This window comes from Prionailurus viverrinus, chromosome E3 (assembly GCF_022837055.1).
Source record: "Prionailurus viverrinus isolate Anna chromosome E3, UM_Priviv_1.0, whole genome shotgun sequence".
Lineage (NCBI taxonomy): Eukaryota > Metazoa > Chordata > Mammalia > Carnivora > Felidae > Prionailurus > Prionailurus viverrinus.
The window spans coordinates 987153-1007854 of NC_062576.1; the positions used below are offsets into that span (position 1 = coordinate 987153).

General features: G+C 50.7%; 1 protein-coding gene across 13 annotated transcripts in view; it reads left to right on the forward strand.

Moving 5' to 3' along the window:
- Positions 1-933: 933 nt before the first annotated feature.
- SUN1 (Sad1 and UNC84 domain containing 1) overlaps positions 934-20702 on the forward strand; it is a 54770-nt gene continuing 35001 nt past the window's right edge. For 11 of the 13 annotated variants that reach the window (XM_047839505.1, XM_047839501.1, XM_047839502.1 and 8 more), the window contains exon 1: positions 17607-17698. In XM_047839505.1, coding sequence (XP_047695461.1) covers positions 17622-17698 — 77 coding nt within the window. In that variant the 5' untranslated portion in view covers positions 17607-17621. Of the gene's footprint in view, positions 953-2185; positions 2341-17606; positions 17699-20702 lie in introns of those variants that run through there. The other 2 variants (XM_047839508.1, XM_047839510.1) reach the window with 2 other exon arrangements.

Consider the following 20702-nt stretch of genomic DNA (forward strand, 5'->3'; position numbering starts at 1 on the left):
GAAGCAGGCTCCAGCCTCTGAGCTGTCAGCACAGAGCCCAATGTGGGGCTCGAACTCACATACTGTGAGATCATGACCTGAGCTGAAGTCAGGCACCTAACCAATTGAGCCACCCAGGCACCCAGACACTTTTAAAATTTCTAAAACTTTTGAGTTAATTGTGCAAAATACAGATAACATCAAGTAGGAAGAGAAAAGCCCCTACTTGGACAGAATTACAGCTGTCAGTTTTCTGTGCCGTGTGTGTGTGAGCCACGGAGTCCTACGGCCCATGCGTGTTGCGGTGAACCGCTCGTCGCTTCCTAAGTGCGTTTCAAGTCCTGGCCTCTGCATTTACGTGACGCCGTAAGGTACTCTTTTTCAAGAATAACTTTGTTCCTGGACTTGTGTCTTCCTCCCATGATTTAAGTCTACAACGTCACGTTCCAGTCAAGTTCTCTCATTGTGATCTCACACTGACTGTCACTTGAAGAATTCTTTCCTTTTCTTTCCACCTGGGAGCCAGTGTCCACACGTATTCTGCTTCCTTGAACAGTGAGCGAAGGCCTCTCTGTCTTTAACTCCCACCTCAGGGCGCTGGCACCTGCACTTTTCTCCGCCCAGAATGTTCTCTCCCAAGTTCTCTGCTCGTTCCCTCCCTTTGGGTCTCAAGTGTCACCACCACATTTAAATTTGCAGGCCCCCCACATCCTAGCCCTGAGTCTGCTTTGTTTTCTTCCAAGGTGCTCACCACATTCCCAGACCACAGAAACACACGGTGCTGTTCCCGCATAGCTCTGCCCCCTGGAACACGGGGACAGAGAATTTGCACCTCCGCACCTGCTACAGTACCTGGCACCCAGCAGACATGCGTTCAATCAGTGCAATCCCAGTAAGGAGGACACAGAGGACTGAGGAACTGTCCAGGAGAGAGTGTGCTGGGTTTGGGGTAAAGGGATCACCAACCGGCCAGGCGAGTGGCGAAGGTCTAGTGGAGTAGGCGGCCAACAGCGAGAGGGAAGGGGGGCAAACAAGGCAAGTCATGCAAGGGCCCCCATCGCCCCGACGGTGCTCATAGAGAAGTCTCTCCCTTCTCAGGCCTTGTCTCGAGAGGCTGGACTAGCGTCCTCCAGAGTATTCGTCATGGTGCTGACCCGCCTCGCACAACTATGGTAACAGATGGATTCTTTCAAACCGGTTCACTGGTACATTCCGGTCGCAGCCAGTTCAGTCCAGACGCAGCAACACAGGCCAGATGGAAGCCCGTAAGGCTGGTGAGGGTCGCAGGAAGGGCTCCAGGTGTGGAAGCTGTTCCCCAGCTCAGGTGCTCACCTGAGTCGGCACCACTGGGTTCCTCCCTGATTTCTGCCTCTTTCCCCATCACTAATACTCCCCAGGTGGCAGAGACACGATACAGGGGAGGGGGGCTGTGGGTTTCCTCCCATCACTGTGTGTGCGCGCGGGCGGTGGGCTTCGCGGAGAAGAGGCACTGTCACCTCTGCTTCGACCGCTTTTCCCTTCGACCGCATCCCATCCTGCTCGGTTTCCCCTTTGCACGTGACTCTAGTAAGTGCCTCTGTTTCTATTGTTTTGGCCAAGGATATTTTTGCCCTCCTGCCCCCACCTCGAAACCAAAACGGCTACCTGTGCAGCTATCTGTGCACCTCTAAGGCGACCTGTGCGGCCAGCTGGGCTGGCCGCTCCTGCGCACGCGCGGGCGCGGACCCCCGAACTCCCCTTCAGGGAGTGAGCTCCGGGGTGAGCGCCCATCCGCGGCCCTGCAGACGCGGCCTTAGCGCGCGGCTCGGAGCGGAGAGGCGAGTACTCGCTCCGGCCTGCCCGCCCGCCAGTCTGTCTCCCTTTCCGTAGAGGGGGGCGGAGGGTCGCTTCCGGCGCCGCCCGGACAGCGGGCAGAAGTGGACCGGGAGGCACGGGGCGGGACGCCATCGCGGCCCCCAGCTCCGCGGGGCCGGGACAGGACTAGGGAGTCGGGCGACCGTAGCGGCCCCCCTTCTCCGCGACCGCACTCCCGCCTCCGCTCTACGGCCCCCGCGACGTAACGCCCCTCCCGCCGTACGGCGCGGCGCTTCGAAGCCCCGCCCACTTCTCCGCCTCGGGGACCCGGCCTCAGCTTCCGATAGGCCAGGCCGCTGGATAGGCCGCCTCCTCATTGACCGAGGAGCTTCAGGCGGCGCGCTCGAGATTGGTGGAAGTCCGTGTCGCTCCCGCCCCGCCTCCGGGCGCGGCGCGCGATTGGCTGGCGTCCGCAAGGTCTCCTCTCGGGATCGAGTCTGGGCGGCGCGGACCAGGCCCGGGGCGGCAGCAGAGGCGCCCGGCGGAGGTGGCTGTGGCGCGAGGCAGGTGAGCTCCCGGGTGGGGGTGGAGGGCCGGGGCCCGGCGAGGCCGGCTGCGGGCACAGGACTGGGGCCAAGGCGTCCCTCAACACGGGCGGGAGCGGCGGGCAGGCGGCGACCGGCGCGGGCCGAGCCTCGGGCCCCGCCTGGGCGGACAACGGCCGCCGCCCCCTCCTCGGCCCCGAGCGTCCCCGCACCTGGCCCGGGTTCGGAGCAGGCCTGGCCCAGGGCGTCCCCTCCGCCCGACGTCAGTGGCGTGCCGGGGTCCCGGCGGGGCGCTGGGGACGCGTGCGCGTCCGAAAGCCTCTGTCGCCGCCGCCCCCCGCCCACCCTGGGTGCTCCCGCCCCCCGCCCCGGGTACACCCGGGCGACCTCCCCCCCCCCCCCCCCCCACGAATCGTGGATCCCCGCTCCCGCCCACACACAACTGGGCGATCTGGCACCCTCGACCCCCCCCCTACACCCGTGCGCCCCCGACCCTCCTCACCCGCGTTGCCCCGACCCCAGCCCTCCCCCCCCCACACACCCCCGGGCGCCGCCGTACCCCGCCTCCCCCCGCACCCGCCTCATTCGGGCGCCCCTTACCTCTGTCCCCCCTCTCACTCGTCCGGTTCCCGGCCTCGGGGTGCTCGGCCTCCCAGGAGTCCTGGGTTGGGTCGGGGGGGCCGCCCTGCGTGTCCGGCTCGGGACGCCCCCCTTTTCCTGCTCTGCGGCCCGCAGACAGAACGCACCTGTGCTGCCGGGCGGGGCCGTCACCCCACGTCGCAGTCGCGAGCCCCAGGCCCGGTCCCCGGTCCCCGGCCGCAGGGAACAGCCTCCGGGTAGCCCGGTTGCTGCCGCGCTGCCGCTGTTGGTGGGCAGGGCTCCCCAGCGCCCCCCTCGCTCGGCTGCGTGCCCGTGCCCCTAACCCCACGTCGGAAAGGCTGGGCTCGGCTCGTGGGCGTTTTCTGAGCTTCCGGGGCTGCTGCCCAGGTGGGAGCTGCCCTGGGGCCTGGGTTTACAAGCCGTTTCTGCCCCCGGACGCCTCGGCTCAGAACCTTGGGTTTGGGTTTGTTTTCATGCATTTCGGTTTATGCAGTTATTCCAAGTCGGGAAACTCATGATGGTTGGTTAGTTCTGGGGTATTTTCCCAGATTAGTTCCTCTGACAAGTTTCTCCTCTTTATCTTGTTTCAGTTTTCTTTTTTCTGTGTGTTTTAGAAATACTGTTACTTTGGCACTGGACCTCTTGGACCTTATTTCTACTCAGAAATAAAATCTTTATCTTTCCCATTTTTTCCATTTTTGTCTTTCTGTTTCACTTTGTAGGCGATTTCCTCAATCTTCCCCTAACTCTTTTATTTGGCATTTTATTTTGGCCACCATATTTAACATTTTTTTCAATGTTTTACTTATTTTTGAGGGAGGGAGAAAGAGTGCAAGTGGGGGGGGGAGGGAGACACAGAATCTGAAGCAGGATCCAGGCTCTGAGTTGTCAGCACAGAGCCGGTCGCGGGGCTCGAACCCAAGAACCGCAAGATCGTGACCTGGGCCGAAGTCAGACGCCCAACCGACTGAGCCACCCAGGCGCCCCTTGGCCAACATATTTTCAATTTCCCAGAGCTTTTTTCCTCTAAAACTTAGTGACGCACTTGCTTTGTAAATGTGGTAGCACCTCATCGTCTCCCTCGGTAACCTCAGCGTTTGCTCGCTTTGGTATATCTTGGCCGAAATGTTGGCTGATCCCGAAGAGAGTGGGGTCCCGCACGGTCCTTTGGAGGTTCTGTGCACCTGCTTTGGTCTTAGGGCTGTTGGCTGATAGCAGTTGGCTTTCGTATCTTTAGGTCCTTTTAATGGGCTTTTTATATTCTCAAAGAAGGGCTTTCCAGCCTCTCGCCTTGTTTTCAAAGTTGGCCGGAAGAGTGTGTCTGTGGCCTCCCAAAACTAGTAAGGAAGTGCTCACTCCTCTCCCTCTTCAGGAAGACATCCTGGAACTTGAGTTTTCCTCTTACCCTCTGGTGTAGAGAACCCTTGGTTTTATCCTCCGGTCTTTTTTACGGGAAGATAGGAAGGGACTTGACGCCTAGTAGCTAACTGCTACTTTTTTTTTTATTGTGGTAGGACGCTTAACACAGAATTTGCCACTTGAATCTGTACAGCTCAGTGGCATTGAGCGCCGTGCACAGTCGTCACCACTGTCTAGTTTCACAACTGCTTGTTCTGCACCTTCCGGGGGAGCCCCCAACCCGGTAGCAGGCACATCCCTGCTGCCCACTGCTTCTGAGCTCTGGCGTCTGCTAATCTGTTTTCTGCCTCCGGATTTGTGTATTCTGGATTTTTTATATACACGGGTCCATCCGATATGTGATCTTTTGTGTCTGCTTTCTTGCCCTTAGCATAAATTTTTCAAGGTTTATCCGTGTTGTATAATGTGTCAGTACTTCGTGCCTCTTTATGCCTGCATAATATTCCACAGCACGAATGTACCACGTTTCCCATCCATTCATCAGTGAGTGGACATTTGAGTTGTTTTCATTTCTTATTATGAATGATGCTCCGGAGAGCATTTGTACTCAAGTTTTTGTTTGAGTACTTGTTTTTGGTTTTCTGGGTATGTATCTAGGAGTGGAGTTGTTGGGTCATATGGTGGTTCTATTTAACGTGTAGAGGAACCACCAAACTGTTTTCCACAGTTGCTGCACCATTTTACATTGCCACCAACTCTGTGTAAGGGTTCTAGTCTCTCCATATCCTCTCCTGACTTGTAATCTTCTGTTTTTGCTTTGTTCTGTTTGTAATGGTCTTCCTAGTGGACGTGAAGTGGGGTCTCATTTTGATTTGCATTTACCTAATGACTGATGAGCATCTTTTCACATGCTGGTTGGCCATTTGTGTATCTTCTTTGGAGAAATGTGTGTTCGTTTTCTTTGCCGATTCTTTATCTTTTCTGGACGAAGTCCAGTTCATCCATTGTTTTTTGTTGTTGTTGCTTATGTGTTTGGTGTCATATCTAAGAAACCATTTCAAATCCACGATCATGAAGATTTACCCCTATTTTTCACTTAAGAGTCTTAAAGTTTAAGGCATCTATGCCTTCCATCGGTCTTGAGTAAATTTTTGTATGTGCTGTGAGGTGGGGGTCCAGGTTCATTCTTTTGCATGTGGATGTCCATTTGTCTTAGCATCACCGTTGAAAACTCTGTTCTTTGATTTGGTGTCCTTGTAGAAAATCAGTTGACCATAAATGAATGGGTGTATTTTCTGGACTCTCAATTCTGTGCTGTTAGTCTACATATCTATCCTTATGCAAGGAACAACACTGGTTTGTAGTGCATTTTGAAATCGGGAAGTGGGAGTCCTTCAACTTTGTTATTCATTTTCAAGATTGTTTTTGGCTGTTTGGGGGTCCATTGCAGTTCCGTATGAAGTTAAAGATTAATTTTGCCATATTTGCAAAACCAGACCGTTGGGGTTTGATAGAGATTGCATTGAATCTGTAGATCTCTTAGGAGTGTGTTTCTGTGTTTCAAAATACTAACTCTTCCAGTCTATGAACAAGGAATGTCTTTCCATGTATTTTTCTTCCATTCAGCAGTGTTTTGTAATTTACAGCGTACCAGTCTTGTACTTTTTTGGTCAAATTTATTTCTAAATGTGTTGTTCTTTTTGATGCTGTTGTGAGAGGAATATTTTTCTTAATTTCATTTCCAGATCGCTCATTGTTAGTTTGTAGAAATACAACCGATTTTTGTGTGTTGATTGTGTATCCTGCAACCTTGCTGAAATTGTTAGTTTTTATAGTTTTTTGTAAGTTTTTTAGGAGTTTCCATACATGAGACCATGTCATCTGTGAATGGAGATAGCTTTGCTTCTTCCTTTTCGATTTGATGCCTTTTGTTTCTTGTTCTTGCCCGATTGCTCTGGCTGGAGCTCCAGTACAATGTTGAATAGCAGTGGTGGAAGCGGGCATCCTTGTCATGTTGATCTTAGGGGAGAACTTTCAGTCTTTTACCAGAGAGTATAACGTTAGCGGTGGGTTTAAGTAAATGCATTTTATCAGGTTGGGGAAATTCCCTTCCGTTCCTGGTTTGTTGAACATTTTTATCATGAAAGAATGTTGCGTTTTGACAAGTGCTTTTCCTGCATGATCACGTGGTTTTGTCTGACTGCTTCTTAAACAGACTTCCAGCGTTTGATTCTTCCTGTATTTTTGGTTCTTTTCTACACACTCACTTGTAGATGTACGCAGGTGCCACTGTCTTAACCATTTGGGGGTTCCATGATGACAATCGCGTTATTTCTCCATGTTCCTCATTGTAAGCTTATGATCCAGCTTTTTATGGCATAGGTGTGTTTTCATTTATCCCTTTGCTTTCTAGTTTCCAGGTTCTTACTATTTATTGTGTTCTCCTCCTTTGTTTTGCTCTGTGGATATATGCCTTTAGGAGATATGCCTTTTTAGGAGGGGTGTGCCATCTTTGTTCAGTGCATCATTTAAAACATTTTTTTATTTTATATATTGAGGAGAGAGAGCGTGTGTGTGCAAGCTGGGGAGAGTGCGTGTGTGCCCAATGAGCGATCTGGGCAGAAGGAGAGAGAGAGAGAGAGAGAGAGAGAGAATCCCAAGCAGACTCCCCACTCCCAACGTGGGGCTCAAGCCCACAACCCTGGGATCATGACCTGAGCCGAAATCAAGAGTCAGACATTCAACCAACCCAGCCACCCAGGTGCCCCCCCACCTCCCCCCCCAGTGCACCATTTTAAACTGGAAATTCTTGGGTGACCTATTTTCAGAGAAAGCTGGCATTTGATGGAGTGTCTGCTCATAACCATTGTTTTCTGGTCTGAATTTATGATGGTCAGATGGTCTCCAGATTCTGAAAATAGAGCCAGTTTGAATTTGCTAACAGTATAAATGCCAGACGACATTTTTGAGAGAAGTGACAGGGGATGAAAGTTGCATCTTTCAGCTTTGCAGCTCCTGTCCTCACCTAAATGCTTCAGGGTGAGGCAAGAGCCCAGGGAGTTGGCAGTGACCACGAGGCCCACTGCTGGTTCAGGTGCGGCGGTCTTGAGGACACCACAGGAAGGAGCGCCCACATCTGGGTTCACAGGGCGGGCGGGAACAAGACACTGAGGGTGTCCCAGCAGGAGTGACGTGGGACCTGAGGTGCTGCTGCACCTCTCAGTGGAATAGCTGTGCCCATTCTCTGTCTTCCTCCCCTCGGAACTCATTGCTGTTAGGGCTGCTTGCCCCTCTGGATTTCGTGCGGAGGAGCGTGGACCTGCTGATGCGCATGTGAAACCGGTTCACTTCCACTGGACCCAAATGAACAGGGTTGGCAGAGGAGAACTTCTGCTGCTTATGATGTGCTGTTTGTCATAATCGTATGTTGTAGTCGGTTCTACTTCATTAAGTAACTTGTGTGATTATTAGGCGGTCTTGCGGTTTGAATCACATCTGTAATTAACCATGCTTGTTATTTGGGCGCGTCGTCTTTGGTCTAGTCACACGGGCACTCAGTGATTGGTCACTGGTTGCAAATTTTCGTTGAAGAGGTAACTATGTGACAGATGCTTTCTGATGTTTGTGCAGAATGAAAGCGCGGGTCCCAGATGTAAGGAGTGGGGAGAACACTCGGTATAGAATAGCGATTCCCAGCAGGGGGGAGAAGCCTCTCTGGGCACTTGAGTAGCTTCAAAACACAGCGGTGCTTTGCCTGGGGGCTTTTTTAGTCCTTGTCTTTATTTTGTTTGATCTTCAATTAATGTTATTAGAAGATGTGAGCTATATCTAGAATATGGAAAACAGATCCGTTAGATGGTGTCTTCACTTGTTGCTTATGCTGCAAACCTTTTCACTACCAGAAGACCCTCATTTTTAGCCTGGTGCTTCGCGGATGGGAGGACAGAGCATCAAAAGGGTCATTGAGAACTGTGTCCGTTAAGTGTTTACGTTCATGGCGCAACTAAAATCCTATAATTGCTGTTGCCAATTACAGTTGGAAATAAAACAAAGCTGATACAGCTGTTTTGATCAGATGAGGAAACAGGAAAAGTGTTTTGAATGCATTGGGAAGAATGAGGTGGCCCAGGTATGCACGACCCTCCCTGTCCATGCACTTGTGTAGCTCTCGACCGTGGTTTTGCCAAGCACACTGATGAGCAGTGGAGACCACTGAGGGACTCGAGGATTTTCAGTCTAAAGGCACGCAGCAGTGAGTGCCCCACGGTGCAGACACCTACGAAGGGTCCATTGGCTCAGAGAGTTCAGGGTTGAGGTGGAGGGAAAGACCCATTAATAGGTAGTTATTACAGTTTCTATCAAGTGAGGGCTGCTGGGGAGCACTAAAGCTAGCATCTAACTTGGACATGGGGGTTGGGAGCTCCAGGAGAGCTTTCTGGAGGCGGTGTCTCAGCTCTGAACTCCAAGGATGAGTAGAAGGTAGCCAGGAGCATTTGGGGTGGAAAGAGCCCAAGGGAATGAGGACGGGGAATCAGGAGGACATCCCAGACGAGGGAAGAGTGTAGGAACAGTGTGTAAATGGGATAAGGAGAGGAGGGTTGTCTTGAGTCCAGGCTTTCAGTGAGGCTGCCCTGTGGATTGCTGGCAGATGGAGAGGGGAAGTGGGGCGTCTGGGTGGAGGGTTCTGTGCATTCAGTCTCTTACGTCTTGTGTCTGGGTGCTAGGGAGCCAGGGTGGCATGTGAAGGCAGTGAGGTGGTTGATCTTTTTGTAGACAGACCATTCTGGCAGATTTCTGGCTTGAGGGGGCAGGTCTAGAGGGCGGAACTAGTCAGCAGTGCTTGCCGGAAGCCAGCAGGAGATGGCAAGCAGGGGGAGCAGGACTGAAGAGGGGGTGAGCCACTGGAAGGAGAGAAGCAGGCTGGTGGGTGATCTGGACAGCCTGGATTTAGTTATTGCAGACCATCCTGATGGAAATGCTCAACACAAAGTAAAGTTGGATGCTTGCCTGACTTAGATACAAAGGAATTACGGGTTAGGTAAATCAAGTCAGAGTAATAGAATCCGTAACAGACTCTTCGTGTGTTCTTGGGTTGGGGGAGGCCTTTCTGAGCCCTATGGACATGAGAGTCAGGGAAGGACTGACAGCACAGCCCAGGTCACCGTAGGCCAGTTCATTGGCAAATGGGGACGTCCCAGGCCTGTGTGACGCATATGGTTGACATCCTATAAAACAGTAAGAAAAAGGCAGACCTCCCAGTTGGGTCTTCCTCCCGTGTCACAGTGGCCGCACGCGGTCCGAGCTCCCAGTGGCGGCGCCATCGGGCGTGGTGGAGCCTGGGAAAGGACGCCCAGTTGTTGCTTGTGGAAGTGACGCCTCGGGCAGGCCTGCTAACTGTGTTGGTTGTAAGGGGGTGTGGTGACTTCCGGGTGTGAAGCAACACAGTAAAGCTATGTTGTCGGTGCCCTGAGGTCTCAGATGAAGGACTGTCTATGTTAACATGTACAGATAAGTGGCTTGACTTTGGGCTTTTGCTGAAACGTCATGATAATCCCAATGTGAGAGGAAGCGGGCTTGTTGTTTAAAAAGAGCCCTTATCATCAAGAGCCCTTATCATCGGGAGATGTAAGGGGTGCAGAGAAGCAATCACCTTCTCTACAAGCCCAGAGCTGTGTTGACGAAAACAAACCCATCAGCCTAGTCTCTTCCTGTGTCTTACATTCCTCGCCAAGAGAAACTTGCCTTGGCTGAAAACTATCTCTCAGTGCAGACTTGTTGCTGCTGATGACTTTTATGGAGTCCTTTTACCCTGTGCCAGGCAACACGAGCAGGCTCGGGGCCGTCACTAGTCCACTCCTCGGGTGACACTCCCATTTGATGGCACCACGCAGGTGCAAGTGCACCGTCATTCCCCTTCGCTCTGGGGTCCCTCGGCTGAATTTCAGAGCCTGCTTCACAAATGAAGACCAGAAAAGCCTTTTTTTTTTTTTTATTTGTACTTACTGGGTTAGTTGTTGAAATTACAAGACCAACACCTACTCTTTAAGAAAATTGTTGGGGCGCCTGGGTGGCGCAGTCGGTTAAGTGTCCGACTTCAGCCAGGTCACGATCTCGCGGTCCGGGAGTTCAAGCCCCGCGTCGGGCTCTGGGCTGACGGCTCAGAGCCTGGAGCCTGTTTCCGATTCTGTGTCTCCCTCTCTCTGCCCCTCCCCCGTTCATGCTCTGTCTCTCTCTGTCCCAAAAATAAATAAACGTTGAAAAAAAAAATTAAAAAAAAAAAAATTGTTGAGCAGAGCAGAAGAGTGTAAATGAAACGTGGAAGTCCCATTCTCTATAATTTTACCATTAAGTTTAGTGGTGTCTTCTACAAGTTTAAAAAAACATTGAAATACGCGCGTGTGTGTGTGTGTGTGTGTGGATATAGACAGTATGCACATACACATAACATTTAGCATTCTGTGAGGGCCTTTCAAGTATTTTTGTGTTAGTTGTTTGTATCTGATTCACTATTTTATTTTTAAACTTTTTTTAGTTTTTAAATGTTTGTATTTGAGAGAGAGCACTAGTAAAGGAGGGGCAGAGAGAGAGGGAGACACAGAATCAGAAGAAGGCTGAAGGCTCTGAACTGTCAGCACAGAGCCCTATAAGGGGCTCAAACTCACAAGCTGCGAGATCGTGACCTGAACCAAAGTCGGTTGCTTAACCTACTGAGCCACCCAGGCGCCCCTGATTCACTGTTTTAAATACCCAGTTCATTTTTAGGATTCTGAGTTAGTATGAATTATAGTATTTCATAAACTAACATTGTTCTATTTCTTAAGATAAAAACAGATGAATGCCAATTTCTAACCCAAATTATGATTTTTTTATACTTTTACTTAGACTGCATTATGCTTTTTTTTTTTTAATCTGTAGACAGAAATAACTGGTGTTTTTATTAGTCTCTACATTATCTAATTTTAACAGGATTAAGATCTGAGCAGAACAGTTACATTAAGATTTAGTTCTAATTTTTAAAGACTCATTTTAGTTTGAAAAGCAATTCATATTTGCAGAGGACTTAACAAATGGAACACCCAGTTGCAGGGCAGCTGCCCTTTGAAAACAGAGCCCTGGGTGATTAAGGGCGGGTGAGGGTGGCGTTAGAACGCTTGTTAGGCGTGCATGCACGTCCTGGGGCCACTGTGGGCCTGCCTTGTGCGGCAGGAGCCCTGTGCCGTCAGCACAGAACGTCCCTCTGGGATGGCTCTTGTGGCAGATGGCGGTGTCTGGAGCTGCGCCCAGAGCTGGGAGGAGAGTCTGTCACTGTCCCCTTTGATTGCCGCTGTCCCTGTGGACAGGTCATGGACGAGAGTCGCCAGTTCTGACCTTTGCCTTGGGGAGAGGGCCGCTTTGCACAGGGATGATGAGGTGGACCCACGGCAGGTTGTTTCTGGGGATTTCCGGTCGGAAAGCTGCACTGGTCTGTTCCGCTTGGGCTCGTTGAGTCTCAATCCACTTGACCTGTCCATCTCTGTAGACAGTGCTTTATACACCGTTACCGACTGGGTGGTGCAGTTGTGGTCTGTAGGGTGAGAGGAGGTTCTTGTCTCCAGTTTTTCTTTAGAACGGATAGCGTTTCCTAACAAATTATTGTGTGCTGATATTTCAGAGATACTAGTTTTTTCTGTCTCTGGCTTTGCCTTTCGCTTGAAGCTCTGTTTTCAACCTTGTGTGTGTGACTTGTAATTTTCATGATTTTCAGGCATGTTTTCTGGATGGTTACTAGATTAGTATGGACATTCTAAATAGTAAAAATTCAAATTGTATGTGCTCATAGAACTAAAATTCATTCTTTTTAACATATATGTATTTAAATATATATATATAGGGGCGCCTGGGTGGCGCAGTCGGTTAAGCGTCCGGCTTCAGCCAGGTCACGATCTCGCAGTCCGTGAGTTCGAGCCCCGCGTCGGGCTCTGGGCTGATGGCCCGGAGCCTGGAGCCTGTTTCCGATTCTGTGTCTCCCTCTTTCTCTGCCCCTCGCCCGTTCATGCTCTGTCTCTCTCTGTCCCAAAAATAAATAAACGTTGAAAAAAAAATTAAAAAAAAAATATATATATATAAATATATTTTAGAGAAAAAGAGAGTGAAAGTGTGCGTGAGCAGGGTATCGGGCAGAGGGAAGGAGAGAGAATCCCAAGCAGGCTCCATGCTCCCGCTTCCACAACCCTGGGATGGTGACCTGAGCCAAAATCAGGAATGGGATGCTCGACAGACTGAGCCACCCAGGTGCCTCAAGTTCGTTCTTGGTTAAAGCATTGAAGAACAAAAACTAAGCTATATGTTTTCATCTCTATCATATGATATCAATAGAACCATATGTACTCAAGAGGCATTAAAGGAGAAGCATCGCGTAACTTAAGAGTATTTTATATTGATTGATTGATTGATTGATTGGCTTCTTGCCCAGCGCAGAGCCCAGTGTGAGGCTCGAGGTCACAACCCTGAGATCAAGACCTCAGCTGAGATCAGGAGTCGGATACTTAACCGACTGAGCCACCCATGTGGCCCTTAACGGTAAAAAAGTTTTTTTTAATCTGATTTTAGAAGCCTGTTAAGAACTGCATGTTTATAAAGATACTCAGTTCCTTAGGTTTGTAGCCAAAGTTCAGCCTAAACAGAGGACCTGTCCTTTGCCTGTGTGTGCTGACTTGCATGCAACCAAGAGCAAGGGAGACACTTGGGGTGATGTAGGGGCGTACTCCTTCCCGCTTGCCCAGGACGCTCTTGGCCCTCTGTCCCCTGAGCTTAGAAAGCTGCCCCTTCTGAAGAGGCTTCTCTTAGTAGGGCAGAGGAGGCCCCTCCTGCACTGTGGGGCTCTTACCCAAGCCCCCTCGTGCAAATCTGCCAGGCGGGACAGCCTGGGGGAGTCCTGCCCTGGGGCTCTGGCCCTGCAGATGGGGCCTGATAAGGCCCTAGCAGTCAGCACAGGACACTTTGAGAAGGGAGCAGCCTGGAAGGGACTGGGGAGATGAGGGCAGTGCAGGCTGGACCGTGTCCCTCTTTGTAGCACATCTGTTTGCAAAATGTCGACCTCAGATTCCTTCCAGGGTTTTCTGATGTCATTGAAGACGTTTCCAGTCCGCTTTTTCACCTACTGTTCGTGTGATTTCCCTTGGGTCTCAGGCTGAGCCTGGTGGGGGCAGGGCTGCGGTACGGTAGGAAGATTAAGGTTGCGTGTGGACTTGACTTAGCGAGGGAAATGGAAGCTGGGAACAGCATTTGGAAAATGCTTAGCGCTTAGGTTTAGTTATCAGTGGGTCTAGTATCAGAATTGCTGCTTTGCTGTTACGCGTTCCTATCCGCTTCTGGGAGAGGGCTGGCCTCGCAACCTGTCGACTCCGGGCTGGAGCTGTCCGAGCTGCCTGGTCGACTTTGTGTTTTATTTAGGCTGGGGGTTGAGTGCATCTTCCACCTCTAGAGTTGCTAACTGAAGAAAAACAATCTGGTTTTTAAAAGGTTTAAAATACAGGCTATCTAACTTTATTCTACAAAATACTAAAGCTAGTATGTGAGTGTTTGTCATGGTCACTGCCTTACATGCGTTATTTCATTTAATCCTTTCTGCTTTAGGGGCGCCTGGGTGTCTCAGTCGGTTGGGCATCCGACTTCGGCTCAGGTCATGATCTCACAGTTCGTGGCTTCGAGCGCCGCGTCGGGCTCTGTGCTGACAGCTCAGAGCGTGGAGCCTGCTTCGGATTCTGTGTCTCCCTCTCTCTCTGACCCAACCCCATTTGTGCACTCGCGCGCTCTCTCTCTCAAAAATAAAAAAAATTAAAATCCTTTCCACTTGATTTCATTTTCATCCTGTAATTATTTTTAATGCTCACATTTCATGAAGGGAACTGAGGAATAATTTCAGTGTTCTGGAGCCATCGTACGATCTGTTTGAGAGGGAGGGAAAGAAGGAAAGAGCGGGGTCCATGGAGGGAAGGACCCAGATAAATCTAGTAACATTAACCATCACCTCCAGTAATTCTGTTCTGCAGTGAGCTTGGGAGAGGGCCGGAATCACCCCTCCCTCTGGAGACTGACCAGTGCTGCCTCCTCGCACGTTCTGCTGTGCAGGAGTTTGACCCTCGTGTGCTTCTCCAGGGAGAAGTGGTTTTCTGGGCTGTGGAGTAAGCAGTGGCAAAAACACCTCCCTGGGCCACGGGTCTGATTAAGCCGGGGCCAGATACTGTGTAGAGTTTTAGACTTAGGTGCATCTCACTGAAAAGCATGATGTGAAATTCACGTGATTATAGGAGTGGGTGGGAAAAGGTCCCACTTAGTGGTGAGCGACCACACCCTCACCCTCGTGCCGTCGTAGCCGGTGAGCCGTGAGCATCCTGGTGTGTCCTCCACCGTCCCCTCCTGTCTTTCCTCCAGAGCCAGGCTGCCGGCTGTTCCTAGAGCCTGGCGTCTGTCCACACTGGCACCCTCTTGAGGGTGTCGTGTTCGGGCATTTTGTTACGTTTGTATCTCCTCTCATCAGACGTTTCACCCAGAGTCAGCCAGCGGGTCTGCTGCTCCCCAGGTTCCCTGTCCCCCTTCTCACCTGTTGGATTTTTGACACCCTCTGCTGGAATCCTGTCATTCCTAGGATTCCTGCCACAGGCAGTAGCTGTGCATGGTTCTGGGCTTGAAATTATTTCAGCGACAAGAAATTAAATTTATTTGCAAGTTGTGTCACAAGGCCTACGTTAAACCTGGCTACAGGTGGGATGGCTCTCAGCTTTGTCGTCGGGCTCGTCGAGTGGTTCAAAGTGGTGGTAGCTGGTCGTCCACCCCTGTTAGCTTCTGAAAACACCATTCGTCGCGCATTAGAAATTAGTGTAGTTCTTGTAGTGGGATAAAAATGTGAGAACATGTAAATGTAACTTTTCAAGTAAGGCTGTGAGTTCTTGCCTATGCCCTCGCCAGGGCCCGGAACTGCCGCCTCTGTGCTGAGTCACAGGCTGGAGCCCCTTCGGCCCTCAGTGGCCTTGTCGGGGAGAGCCGCCCCTGCTCCACGCTTGGAGCCTCCCACGTGTCAGCCGCCGCAGTCAGCCAGTGGGGCCGAGCCTGAGCTGGGACCGAGCCCAGATCTGCAGGCCTCCGCCCCTGTTCTCAGCTGGATGCTCTCATGTCTGTGCGTCCTGATCTCTGAGGTGACTGTTCAAGTTCTTGCCTGGGGCGGGGGGGGGGGGGGGGGGGCGTCTGCCGTTCGTGTTTGTCACACTGATTTCTGTAAACTTCGGGGAAACGTAAACCAACCCAAGACACCGTTCACTGAGGATGTATCAAATACCAACTGTAGCACAGTTGGTGGCAATTAATGATGATGGTAACTTGACACTGAGGTTTAATAATGTCGGTAGAGCAGGTATTGGAGAATGTTAGGGTGAAAGGTCACTGGGAATGAAGTTGGAAAGTTTGGGTTTTGTTAATCATTGAGTAAGAGGGAATAAAAAAGTTAGTCCGTTTCCACCCTGGAGAGTGAGAACAACTATGGGGTATTTATATAAGCCTTTCATGGTTGCTTAGTAAGTTCCTGGTGAAGTTGGGGTAGTCAGAAGCCGTGGTTACGCTGCGGGGCGTGGCTTGCGATCCGCACCGGCAGGGGAGCCAGGCAGGTGAGCCACACTCGAGGGCTGTGGGGACAAGGCCGCCTGGCTGGGCCCTCCTGCCGCGCCCGAGCCCGGACTCTGGCCTGGACTCGCACGTGGGCCGGAGGCAAGTCTAGGAGGTCGGGCGGGGGAACGCGTCGTGGACCGGCACGCTGTAAGTGGCCAGAGGTCATTTGTCTGTAGCCCGAGGGTTAAGTGCGCGTTTAGAGGGCCAAATAACGTGTTTGTTCCGTGGGCCAGTAGACCGAGTCCCTGAGAAGCTCTGAAGAGTGTTGAAAAGTTTTTTACATGCAGGAGTTTTGTGTGTTTGTTGACATTAGTAGGCACAGTACAATTTTTATAGCATAAACAATGCTTTTTATTTCTGTGGTTCTTAATCCTTTAAAGAATATTTGGATTGTTAGGAAATGGTGTGAATTGAAGTACTTTTGGTTTGGTTTATAGGAGACAGTCATTTACACATAAGTATTTTTTGTCCAGGCTGGTCTGTATTTTTAGTTTTATCTTCCTTAGATTTTTCAATAATGGATTATGATTCACATTACTACTATGAGGTGTGTTTTTTGTTTTTTGTTTTTTTTAATTTGGAGTGTGTGTGGGTGTGTGGTGAGTGTGTGTGTGAGAGAGAATATTTTTAGCCAGAGGAAAGTTTGAGTCATTCCAGGGAAATTTAGATGACAATCTGAAAAACAGGGTGCTCAAAACGTGTTTTTAAGATTTTATTTTTTATTATTATTTTTTTGAAAGCGGGCTCTGTGCTGACAGCAGAGGGCCTGATGTGGGGCTCGAATGCGATGAACCTCGAGATCATGATCTGAGCTTAAGTCAGTCGCTCAACCGACTGAGCCACCCAGGTGCCCCTTAAGATTTTACTTTTAAGTAATCTCTACACCCGGTGTGGGGCTCAAACTTACGGCCCCAAGATCAAGAGTCGCATGCCCTACTGACTGAGCCAGTCAGGTGCCCTAAAACTATTTAATTAAAAAAAAAAGTTCTTTTGGGGAAAAATAAAAGTGTAAGCGGTGCCTTGAGCTCGTGTGTCGATCAGCCTGCAGTTTTCTGGTTCTGAGGTGCTTGGAAAAGCGTCAGCATCTGTGATAAGTGTCTGACTGGGGACTAAGGATCCCTTCTATTTTTTTTTTTTTTAGGTAGTTTGTTTTGTTTTGTTTTGTTTTCCTTTTTCAGTAATCTCTACGCCCAGCGTGGGACTCAAGCTCACAACCCTGAGATCAAGAGTCACATGCTCTTCCAACTGAGCCAGCCAGGTGCCCCAAGAATCCCATCTACTTTAGTTAACAACAACGAAAACTTACTACATAAGAAAGAGAACATTTTGACACCTTTAAGAATTTAAAAATACATTTTGAAAAGGGTCTGAGTCACTTTCTGTATTCTTCTGAAAGTGCCCCAATTTTCATAACTATAAGTGAGTTGATCTCGGGTTTCCCCTTTGACTCCCAGGGTATGTTGCTGTAGGAAACTATGCCTAACATAAGGGTTTGTAGCCATGAGAAGATTTTGTCTCCTTTGTCTAAAAAATAAAAAAACAAAGAACGACTAGCTTTGTTTTACTAAAATCTTGGTGGTGACGTTTTGGTCACCGACTATGTGCCGTGGGTTGGCTGTGACAGACAGCACTTCTCTGTGTTTCTACCCTCCTAACACCCTGCATTGCTTTCTCCCCCACCTTCTGCAGTATGAGACCGTGACCATGGACTTTTCTCGGCTTCACATGTACACCCCTCCTCAGTGTGCGCCCGAGAACACCGGCTACACGTACGCACTCAGGTGAGCGTGCCTGCGTTCCGTCGCCCTCCCGGTCGCCTCCTGCCCCTGAATGCCGTGGATTTGTGGGCGCTTCTGCTGCTTGCAGCCACACGCTGTCTTCTGAAAGTGAAAATTTCTACGGAGTTTATATCATACTATGGCTTTGCAAAACTGCTAAACTGACATGGAAATTGTGAGGTGGTTTTGAAAACCGAACATTTCTGATGACTCAGGGATGAGTCATTGCAAATGTACTGCTGTTTCGGACCCCGCCCAAGTGGCTGTGGTCTCTAGAATAAATCTTTGTGGTTATGGGTAGGGTTTTGTGATTTATACCGATGGCCGGGTATTTTAAAGTTAGTAGAAATAACCTGGAAAATGATTTGCCTTTGAGAGGAGGTATCCTAAACAGAATTTTGATGAAGCCCGAGGTTTGAAGAACACGGCTTTTCTCAGATGTGAGGTTTTCAGTTTTTATTCTGACATGATACTGAAGTTCACGGCTAAGTCTAAGAGTTGCTGAGTAGCCCTTTGCATGTCTAGTTCACCAGGTAGGAGTGATTATTCAGATGGATTATAAAATAGGGGATTGTGCCAAAGGAAAATACGCTACCGGGCAGGTTAGGGTTTGGCAGTTAGGAAAGCTGTTGTGGGGGTCCCTGGGGGGCTCAGTGGGTTAAGTGTCCACCTTCAGCTCAGGTCGTGATCTCGTGGTTCACGGGTTCGAGCCGCACGTCAGGCTCTGTGCTGACAGCTCGGAGCCGGGCGCCTGCTTGGGATTCTGAGTCTCCCCCTCTCTCTGCCCCTCCCCTGCTCGTGCTCTGTCTCTGTCTCTCTCTCAAAAATAAACATTTAAAAATTTTTTTGAAAAAGAAAAAACACCTGTTGTGTTCTGGAAAGACCTTGAAAACACACGAGGAAAATGCTCATGTAATTTTTTTCAATGACTTGTCTTCTAAAAGGGAAAAATATAATTTAAAACTTAAGAAAATCGGAAGGTATTTTATTTTTTTTTATTTTATTTTTATTTAAAACACATTTTTTTTTTTCAACGTTTACTTATTTTTGGGACAGAGAGAGACAGAGCATGAACGGGGGAGGGGCAGAGAGAGAGGGAGACACAGAGTCGGAAACAGGCTCCAGGCTCTGAGCCATCAGCCCAGAGCCCGACGCGGGGCTCGAACTCACAGACCGCGAGATCGTGACCTGGCTGAAGTTGGACGCTTAACCGACTGCGCCACCCAGTTGCCCCCGGAAGGTATTTTAACAAAGATGCTTTTGTTTCTTAATTTGAGTGCCTGAGCAGAGCAGAGGCGGGGGGGGTGGGGGGAGAGAGGGCGCATGCACCAGAGAGTATCATAAGCAGGCTCCATGCTCAGCATGGAGCCCAACGTGGGGCTCAATCCCACGAAATCAAGAGTCAGATGCTCAGACGACTGCGCCACTGAGGCGCCCCTGGCAAAGATGTTTTTGCAGCGTTTTTAACTGTTTTTTAACAGTGTTAGTCAAACGTCACATTGAATGATTGCGTTTTTATTCACGATTCTAGATCATTGACTGTTTTTGTCAAAAGTTCTGAAATATGTTAGAACGAAGGGAGTGGGCCAACTCAAAACTGTTCCTTGTTCTGTATTGTGGAGCATAAAAATAATTACTCTCGGTTAATTATTTTTAGCTTTTATAACCTATTTTAAATACAGTTTTTTAAAAATGCACACGTGTGGGTCTCTGCACCGGGAAAGTCGCCCGGCTAATTTCGGTGCACGCGGCGCTCCTCCAGTGAGATGTGGGCGTAGACGCGGAAGTGTGGGCGGACCGAAGTGGCAGAGGCGGCCGGTGTGCTTGGTGCACTGTGCTGGGAACTTAGACTTGGAGGACTCTGGGAACCCGGCAAGGGCGTTAAGCCGGGAGCTGCGTGACCAGGCTTGTGCTTGGAGGGACTGCAGCCTGCAGGGGTGGGTAGGGCGGGTGGGGGCGGCCCAGAGACCATGGCGGGCCCCGAGGTGTGACGCTGTGGTGGCCTGTACAAGGGGCCCGGCCCAGCTTGGGCGGCTGGGGTGGAGATAAAGGAGGGGAGGGCGGGGACAGCGGGGCGGTCTGTGGGTGGCGGGTTCTGGTCTGGGCAGCCGTGTGTAGTGCAGGACCGGGCGCCGGGTGGCGGGTCGCGAGGCGAGTGTCCGGCGGTCGTGGTGGATGGAGCCCACGGCTGAGGCCCCGCGGCCCCCGGGGCGGCGGGAGGGGACCTGCCCCTGCCTGTTTGTCTCTGGTCTTTCCACTTGCGTCACCGCTGTGTTCCCCCGTCTTTGAAACCTGCCTGTGCCACCCGGCTCTACCGGAAGCCACCTGACCTCACTGCATGTCCCTCCCTCCCCCGTCCTGAGCCCCACTTTGACGCATGCACCCCATGGCTACCTGGGCCGGTCCTTCCCCTCAGTTCTGGGGACTCCGCACCCCGGCCCACGGCTGTCTGGCCCCGCCCCGATCTTCCCCCTGAGCCCCTGAGTACCCACCTGGAGGGTCCGCCACCATCCTGGCCGGTCCGTTTGTTTAACTGAAATGTTTTCCTGCTGTGGAGACTGTTAGGTGAAAGTCAGGGGTGGTGGTGGTTATAAGCCCCTGTGCCTCCTCCCACCTTCTGCTGTTTGGCGCTGGGCCCCTTCCCTCCCTCCCTCTCCGGTGGATTGTTCTGAAGCAAATCTTCACAAGATGCTTGCTTATTTATTTATTTATTTATTTATGTATGTTTATTTTTTGAGAGAGAGCGAGCATGAGCACGAGTGGGGGAGGGGCAGAGAGAGAGAGGGAGACACAGAATCCCAAGCGGGCTCCAGGCTCCAAGCTGTCAACACAGAACCCGACGCAGGGCTCGAACCCACGATGTGTGAGATCATGACCTGAGCCGAAGTCGGGCGCTTAATCGACTAAGCCACCCAGGCACCCCTAAAAGATATTTTAAAAACATGGGGCGCCTGGGTGGCTCAGTCGGTTAAGCCTCCGACTTCGGCTCAGGTCATGATCTCGCGGT